General features: G+C 37.7%; 1 protein-coding gene across 1 annotated transcript; it reads left to right on the forward strand.

Moving 5' to 3' along the window:
• Nucleotides 1-441: 441 nt before the first annotated feature.
• On the forward strand, nt 442-7,580 carry LOC306844975 (5-hydroxytryptamine receptor 2A-like; the record flags this gene model as incomplete). Its single annotated transcript, XM_079377445.1, has 3 exons — nt 442-829; nt 6,435-6,635; nt 6,778-7,580. The coding sequence occupies 3 exons, from the start codon at nt 442-444 to the stop codon at nt 7,578-7,580; spliced, it is 1,392 nt and encodes a 463-aa protein (XP_079233571.1).
• Between the last annotated feature and the right edge of the window lie 2,296 nt (nt 7,581-9,876).

The following is a 9,876-nucleotide window of genomic DNA, read 5'->3' on the forward strand; positions in this document are numbered from 1 at the left end:
CTTGCTGCTGAAGCCACTAGACTTAAAATTTGAGTTGCATGCAATATGCGTTGATAGGGGAATGAAGCAATGGATAAGATTGCATGTTTTTTGTGTTTATGTGATGTTTTGTTTAAACTAGGACAGCTGTGAGGATGCAACGATGAAACATCAGTGCGTTCCAGTCTCTCATATGCTCTCTTTCTTTCTTCCTCTCTCATTGTAAATGCAGCTGTAAAGTTGCCTCCTCTATTCTGAAACACAATCCATCTGCTCAAGGAGCTCTAAACATCCGTGTACAACAGGATCTGGGAAAACAGGAGGCTTTTGAAGGTGACTGTGAACATGTTGTCAATCTCAAACTGGAACGTATTGGGTTGTGCAGAATTGGAGTGCAATGCTTCATATGGACTATGGGTTCCACAAATTAATTGATGTTGCACTTGAAAAAACTGTCTGTTAATGGCCCTGAATGGGACGACTTCTGAACTCAGGTCCTTCGGGATATCAGCTGAGATTTCAAAAGACAAAAGCAGCGAACACTGGCTCATGGAGCAGAAGGTGTCTCTGGGTAATGCAGCTCTGAATAATTCTATGGATTGCAATGGTAGTGAAGACAGAAACAGGTCAGACCCTTTGATCTCTGAGCATGTCCAGAAGAACTGGGTGGCACTTTTGATCTCTCTGGTCATAATCATCACGGTGACAGGTAACATCCTGGTCATCATGGCGGTGAGCTTGGAGAGGAAGTTACAGAATGCCACTAATTACTTCTTGAGGTCTTTAGCAATTACAGACATGCTTCTGGGTATCCTTGTAATGCCAGTAGCCATGGTGACAATCCTCTACGGTGAGTTTGTTTATGTTTACATATGTATTCATCATACATGCATTAAATTTACAGTAATACACAATGGAAGTCTATGGGGTGAGGCATTTCACCAAAATAGCTGTTTAAACACATAGTTTTGAATTTATAGCCTCAAGACATGAACATTATAGTTGATAATAGGGGCTTTTGCACCGAAGGAACCTTTTCATAGTTCCTAGAACTATTGGCAGAAGTTCACGATTTTTGCTGTGTTCGCATTGCAGGATTTAGGAACGGTTTCAGCTCTAGGAACTCTATTTCGGGGAACTAAATTAGCTCCTACTTCAGAGTAGGGTCTAAAACAGTTCTATAGGAACTATCTGTGACGTAAGTGTGTGCTGATTGGCCAAACGCATTAGGAACACCAGCTACTCACCATTTTTAAAAAGCCATGTAAAATTATTTTCTCCACGAACATGGAAAACCGCGATAACGGCATTTTCCTGTTGTCTGCAGGGTTGTGTACTTTTCTCAGCCTTGATGATAACACTACTGTACAAATCGGAGATTTAGTCAGATTTTCATGCTCTTTTAATCACGTAAATTGTGCGTTTACATTCCATCTCCGTTATCATGAAACCCACGACACACAACAAAACCAGCTCTGATCACGGCATCCTCCTTTCACCGGTTGCTGATGTTTGTAAATGCCGTGAATAAAGACGTTGCTGTCGGGGGTTAAGGCTAGAAGGGATACAGCTGCAGCAACTGGGCATGCGCACATTAATATAGTGTAATGTTTTGTCACACTGTACAACAATAATTACTGTTTTTGCATTTTTGTAAGGGGTACATTTAGGGTTGGGTAAGTGTAAATGTCAATAAAACACAATCTAATAGGTAGAAAATTGAATTTATTGTTAGCTTCTGGCCATATCCCTTGGAGGAATGACCCTACTGGCTAGTTCCTAGAATCGAGTTCCTAGAACTACGCAAAACGAAAGCCTCTATAGTGATACTAATATGCAGTCTTTATATAGTGATACTATATGCAGTGTTAAGCCAGTAAGCCATGTAACATATGCATGATATAAACAAGGATACCAGGATTGTTTACAATGAGAACCATCAACAGGAAACTGGGGTCCTGTGACCCCCAAGGTGGTGCTAAGGGGGGAATGTTTTTTAGGGCTGTCAACGTTCTGTGTGACCTTTTTTAGTTAAATATTTAACACAATATTGTTTTGATATGATGAAGAGTTCATTTGCAAAAACAGATAACTCCGTTTTTAACAATTCTCAAAAATCATGTTTTTTCATTGTGCATTCCAATAAATCTCAATCAAACTGCAGTTGGGTTATTTTGATTAGGTTAAAAAATAACTAAAAATACAACGAACTAACACAATAAAAACATGATAACTTAAAAAACATGATTTTTGAAAATTAAGTTATCTGTTTTTGCAAATAAACTCTTCATATTATAACTCCTATTTTGCGTTGACATTAATCAGGGCTATTTTAACCAAACAAAAACCATATAGTTTTATGAATAAATAATAATAGTGAGTAAAAAAGATGCAGTCAAATTAAGTAGAACATTTTTATTTAATTTTTCAAACAAAATTTTGTCATTTAGGATATCACACTGTTTTTCTCGCATGTTGTAAATGAGTCTTTATATATTAAAATATATACAACTGCCTTTATATATTTTTTATAATTTACACAAATTTTATTTGGGGTTCTTGGCATCAAAAAGTTTAAAACCCCTGATTTCAATAACTTTATTTCAAATAGTACTTTTTTTTTTTTTTGGTACAGAAGATTAAACCTGCACATGTGCCTTGAACCATTGCCTTCCATCGTAAGTGTTTTACTGTAAATACAATTTTTCTTTGTTTTTACAAACTGAGGGACAAGTCATAATTTTTTTCTGCCATAATCAGAACCTGCCGTTTACTACAACAGATAATAATTCTTGAGTTATTGTATGAGGTTGTTAACAACGAGCCACGGATGCATGACCCCAGACACGAATTTGTGTCAGGGGTCATGCACAGGATTTTTATTTGAGCTCTTTTACTGAATCAGCACTCATCAGACGCCTCCAGTGAATTTCTTCCCGATCAGAGGTGTAAACTGCAAACTTTCTTGTGTTGTAACATTTGTATCTCTGGAAAATGATGCATTTCTCTTTAGAACAATAATTAGGCCTCCATACATTTTGCTGGAAGGTGATTTATTTCAGTTCATAATGAGTGTGTGTTGGGCCGTCTGGTGTGTTCTAAATTAGCCTGCTTGTATTCACGCATGGGGAGAGAAATCCCTCTTCCTACTCCTTCCAGCGCTTTGATGAGGAATTAATTATGCATTAACGATGCTGTGCTTTGGTGTGTTTGTGCAGCAAAAATTGTTATGTTTCCTATTTGATGTCCTGAATAGTTTGACCAAGGAGAATAAAACATGCCACTTCCTGGTTCTATCAGATGTATGTGGTGTTGGTGTTATGACAGCTGGCCTTCACTAAATGATGTACAGACAGATTTACGATAACGCAGAACTAAATTATTTATTCTCCTTCTTTCTTCTTCTTTTATTGGTGGAGTTTGTCATTTTGAGATCAGAACTGTCCATGAAAACCTAGACGAAACAAAGTCTGCCTAAAGCATAACGCATTGTTTTTTAAATCAAACATGCAAACACGCAACACAGAACTCATTTTGAGTGACCACAACTAATCCACAGCTGGTATCACCTTTTGCTCCCTGAAACGTGTTATTCCCACATCTATGATGTAGTGTTATTATATAACCGAGTAAGAGTAAGTTATGTAGCCTACGTGAAACAGGGTTGTGTTCTAGAACGCTCCAGGCACTAAGAAACAGCGCTCTATTTTAGCTGAACCTGTTGTGAGAATTCTGGGAGACTGTATGACTTTACAGTTCGAAGCACACCAATGAGTGTGAGGGTACTGCTGATGATTACTGTCTGAATCTGCACCCGAGAGTCTTCTACTCTCTCATCTCACATTCCTTGGGTTCAGAAAGGAATCAAATACTGAGACATGGCGCCTTCGAAAACATATCTGTTCTTTGTGAGTCAGCAAAATAAAAGGCTGAAGCTTGTGAAATACAACAATTTGTTTTGCCTGTGACTACTAGTACCCACTTTATTCAAGATAATTATTATTGATTATAATGAAAACGGAAAAGATTTGAAAGTTCAGAATAACAATTATGTATTACACTCCAAAAAGAGATGAATGGCCATATAAAACAATTTTGGGTTCCCCAAAGAACCAATCAGTAAACAGTTCCAAAAAGAACCTTCTTTTTTTGTTTTGGGGCTGAAAAACATTTCAATTATCTAAAGAACCTTTTGTGCAATGGAAAGGTTCCATGGATGTTAAAGGTTCTGCATGGAACCATGAACAAAGAATCTTTGTTTTTAAGGGTGGAGAACAGTTTTTGCTGCTGTTCCTTTTACTAATACTACTTAATATAATAATAACATAATTTAAAATAACTGAATGCTACTTTTCTTTTGAGCTTTCTCCAATAATGTATCATGATTTCCTCAAAAATATTAAGCGGCACTGTTTTCAGCACTGATAAAAATAGGAGCACCAAATCAACTTATTGGAATAATTTCTGAAAGATCATGTGACACTGAAAACTGGAGTAATGGCTCTTGAAAATTCAGCTTTGCCATCAGAGGAATAAATTACATTTGAAAATATACCGTATTAACATTATCTACAGTAGTTTCTCAGGATACAAACTACATTTCTGTAAAAGTGAACTGTTCCCACTGAACTCCCCTTCGCTTCAGATATCATATTCAGATTTTCAATTCAAGGTTATCAGGAATCGTTTTAAATACTTAGGGATTCAGGTGACCCGTAAATATTCTGACCTGTTCAGTGCCAACATTAGTCCTCTCCATAATCAAGGAGTCTCAGTGGGTACTGGTGGAAGCTGCCTCTTGGACAGCTTTAACATCCTTACAAAGTGTACCAGTTTCTTTTAAATATACTACTTTAATAAAAAAAAAAACAGTAGTTAAACATTCATTAAGGATTTGGTCTCAATTCCGTTTAGCATTAGACCTTAAAGACCCTTGTATTACCGCGCCGTGTTTTTTTTGTAATGTTTCTTTTCCACCCTCTCTGATGGACGGGGCTTTTAACATCTGGAGGGAACATGGTTTAGCTACAGTTAGTCAGCTATATGTAGCTAACAATTTTGCATCCTTTACACAACTTCGAGAGAAATTTGACTTACCCATGCAGCTCCCATTTATTTAGATACTTTCAGATACGGAACTTTATTCGTAAGCAGTTTTCTAACTTTCCCTTTTTGCCAAATAAAAATATACTTGATGAGATTTTAGACCTATATACATACATATTTGAAAGGGGTTATTTCTAAAGTTTATACTATAATTGACACAAAACAATCCCCCTCAATGAGCCCACTGAAGGCGCTCTGGGAAGAGGAATTGAATTTGATGCTTGAGGAGAATGCGTGGGATCTAATTCTTGCCCGAATACACTCATCATCCATAAATGCTAGACACATTCTCATTCAATTTAAGGTAGTGCTAGAGTCCATTGGTCTAGAGCTAAATTAAACAAAATATTCCCTGATTTTGACCCAACGTGCCCTCACTGTGCAACTGAACCAGCCACGTTATTGCATTCTTTCTGGTCCTGTCCGAAACTGTCTGGTTTCTGGAGGAAGGTCTTTAGATGCTTTTCTGTTATTTTTTCTTTACAATTAGACCCCAATCCCTTAACAGTGTTGTTTGGCATTCTTCCAGAATCTATCAATTTGAACACATTACAGGCTGACAGTGTAGCCTTTGCAACTCTACTGGCTAGGCGACTTATTCTTATGAATGGGAAGTCAGCAGCTCCTCCTCCTTATCGCCAATGGGGTTTTGACTTTTTATATGCTCTAAAGATGGAAAAAATTAAAATGAATGCCAATACTTTTTTTTGAAAGTCTGGAGCCCATTTCTGGAATATTTTAAGGAGACAACTGTATCTTAATTTAATTTTTTTGTTTATTTTTATTAAACTTTCCCCTTTTTTTAAATAACATGTGTGTATATGTGTGTATGTATGTGTATGTATATGTATGTATCTTTTCTTTCATTTTTTTTTGTTTTTCATCTTTCTTTCTTTCTTTCTTTCTTTATATATATTGTATTTGAATGTATAACTATGCATTACTGGTGTTTTCTTTTTTTTCTAATCTGAATTAATATGTAGATATGTATATAATCTATATTCTTTGTATTATATTTCAATATTTGCCTTAACTTTTCTGTTTGACCTAAAATGAACCAAATAAATAAAATAAAATAAAAATATACTGTATTAACATATATTTGAAACTGTAAAAATGTTACAAAATTGCTGTTTTTTATATGTGGTTTTGACAGTGTGAACTCAATTTTCTTGCTTACATTGCTCCATGGACTCCCCAGAAATATTTAATATTATAGAACTGTATTTAAAATGTAGCCTATATATATAAATATAAATATTTAAAACATTCTCTGACTGTAACCAACAACATACAAGTACATGCTTGTCCAGAAAGTGAAATTTTTTGTCTCTTTGATCTTTGTTCAGGTTACACCTGGCCACTTCCCTGGGCCCTATGTCCAATCTGGATCTACCTGGATGTTCTCTTCTCCACCGCCTCCATCATGCACCTGTGCACCATCTCTCTGGACCGATACATCGCCATCCGTAACCCCATCCACCACAGCCGCTCCAACTCTCTAACCAGAGCCCGTGTCAAAATTATAGCAGCTTGGACCATCTCTGTGGGTAAGTTCTAGAAGCAAGAGGAAATTGCTTTCCAGCTCAATTCTGAAATGCTAAACAACTGAGACGGCATCTATTAGCACTGGTATGCCAAACTAGCTCCAAGCTATCTTCTCACTCTCGTTTTGTCTCCATCTGTCCCAAGTTATCTCCATGCCTGTCCCGGTCCTCGGCCTGCACGATCACACCAAAGTCTTCCGGAATGAAAGCTGCCAACTGACGGACAACAATTTCGTTCTGATTGGCTCTTTTGTGGCGTTCTTCATTCCGCTCATCATTATGGTAGTCACCTACATTCTCACCATCAGTACTCTTCAAAGTGAAGCGACTTTGTGTCTGGACCAACTCATCGTGCGGCCAAAATGGTCATCCACTATTGGACTCCTCCCACGAGGCTCGCTGTCCTCTGAGCGTCTCTTCTCGCGTTCGTCTCTCTGCCGCGACGGGGCTTCCAGAGGATCTGGCCGTCGCTCCATGCAGTCCATCAGCAACGAGCAGAAGGCATCTAAAGTGCTTGGCGTGGTCTTCCTTCTCTTTGTGATCATGTGGTGTCCATTTTTCGTGACTAATGTGATGGCAGTGGTGTGTGGTTCGGCGTGTGACGAAGATTTGGTGGGGGGACTGATGAATGTGTTTGTTTGGGTGGGTTATCTATCTTCAGCAGTCAACCCTTTTATCTACACGCTTTTCAATAAGACTTACCGTGCCGCTTTCGCCCGGTATATGCGTTGCCGCTACCGTGAGGAGAGGAGGTCTCTGCAGCTGATACTGGTCAACACCATCCCTCCTCTCGCGTACAGCTCCTCTGGGCTTCCCCTGAAGGTGGAGAACTCATTAAAGAGGAGGGCAGAGGGCAGCTGGTCTGGGAGCTTCTCCAACACAGACAGGTCAAACTCTGGAAACACACAAAACAAGCAGGAAAGGGAAGAGGTAGTGAGCCATTTGTGAGACTCCAGAGGGTTTTTAATTATGGTTCACATCAACAGACCTTAGAGGCGTCTCTTTGTAGGCGTAAAAGCTTGAAAAATTAAGTCTTTTATTTTAATATGTGTCCACCTGTGCAGCACAACACAGTCAGCAGATCATACCACCTACGGCTCACAGCCAAAAGAGGAGACAGATGCTTTAAATTGGGCAAACAGCAATAGTGTTTTACAACTCTCTTTGTGGGACTCAAATCCCAACTTTATGTTTATTTTGTACAAGATTTGTCAAATACATGCTGTAGATGATTACTTTACACTAATATCTCATGAAAAATAGGAAGAACCACTGTATGAATTAGAGGGATACTCCACACAAAAATGAGAAATCTCTTATCATTTACTTCACCCTCATGCTATCCCAAATGTATACAACTTTCTCTCTTCTGTGGAACACAAACAGAGATTTTTTGAAAAATAAATGAGCATGTTGTGAAACTCGCACAGAAGTGACAGTCCTCAGTGCTTCCACAACACTTTTTGCATGAGTTTCGCAACTCACTTACACAATGCTTACATAAGGTGTGAACACATATTTGCTAGAAGCGATGGTTTATAGTTTAAGAAGTTTAACATATTAGCATTTTTCTCACACACACCTATTGTTTCTTTTCATAAGACCATTGATTCATCCACTGATTACCGCTGAGGGTCCTGTCCTCTTGCATATGGTCTCACAGAGATGTTTGTTTGTTTGCTAAAAATCTGTTTGAGTTCATCTGACTAAAGAAAGTCATACATCTGGAATGCTATGATGTATGGTGACTAAATGATGACAGAAGATTATCCTTTTGCAATTTGTCTTGCACCTGGAGAGAAATAGTTTCATTAATTTATTAATATTATAGATTATATTGTGAAGACCAGTGTATAAAATGTGGGTAGATTAAATAAACCTTACAAGGAAGATTTTGTTGCTTTCTTTATACAGACGGATTTATGGTCTGTTCAAATGGATGGGACTTGGCAAATGAACTCGCAAACAATTCACTCTGAATCATTACATGCCATCTGAATGAAAAACAAATACAGACATGGGTGGCCATTAACAGACCAACTTGGGACACTGAGGAGTGTTAAATGAAAGTGTCTAAACACTGTTTGACTTTTAGTCCTGCCAGACATGCAAAACATTTTGTTCTCAGCAGTTTTTCTAGGACATAGCAAGGCGGTTCTAGGGGTGAATGACTTGTGTCATTGACCTTGGACGCTTAAATTCAGTACCAGATTTTTTCAAATGACTGCATAATTAAATTCCTTTCCATAGATAGGTAAAAACCAGTGTTTGTGCACCAGCTGCATTTGTTGATTGCATTTTTGTAAGTGTTTTCTGAGGATGCGGATGTCATTGGTAATTGAAGACAATTGAAAGTTCATGACAGTCATGTGACTGTGATGTGAGTCGGTCAGACTATCTTGAAACAAAACAACTTCTCTGAAGTCAATACATATGAAGATTCTCCTGATGGGTAAGGTAAGATTTGGCAAAGATTAGTCAACTGAAATTCTAGATTTAAAAATGACAACCTCTTCTTTAAAACTGAAAATACTGTAGGCTTCACAAATGTGTTTCTTTGTGTCAGAGTTACTGTTAAATTCTTGTTTAACCATAACAGATACACTGAGAACACTTATGTCATGTTTATCACCATGGTATCAGATTATAATACCATGGTACTTAATAGCCTACAACACTGTAGATTCCCAGACAGCAAGCAGTGTCGGCCCAGATCCGGCCCACATCTGGCCTGCATGGATTTCACACGGGCCAGATGTGGGCTGGATCTGGACCAACACTATGTTGCTGTCTGGCACATAAATTATGTCTAAAGGATCATTTTGAGGTGATTTTATCTAACTTTTAACAAATTTAGGATGTATGCAGATTTGTGTAACAAATGAGAATCACTCAGATAGGCCTATTGAGTCATTTATTTGGACTCAAAAAAATTATGATTCTCAGTTTACCATCAACTGTTATAACTGTGACAATTATAATTCACTATAGTGAATGGATAGTATTTGGGGTAAAAGCCCATTTTGTTGTTATAGAAAAGCCAAGACTAAGGCCCAAAACATTGTTAGGTTGACAAATGAAAAACCTCCAAAATACATGTCCATCTAATCTATTCCTATAATTTGTAGGGAATAGATTTGTTGGGAATGATACTAGGCTATATAACACACTAACTGATCCAATCACAATGCAGATTCATTTGTGAAATATGTCTGTACTGTTTGCAGATCCAAAATGGTTTGAA

Source organism: Barbus barbus (assembly GCF_936440315.1).
Source record: "Barbus barbus genome assembly, chromosome: 25".
NCBI classification, from domain to species: Eukaryota; Metazoa; Chordata; class Actinopteri; order Cypriniformes; family Cyprinidae; genus Barbus; species Barbus barbus.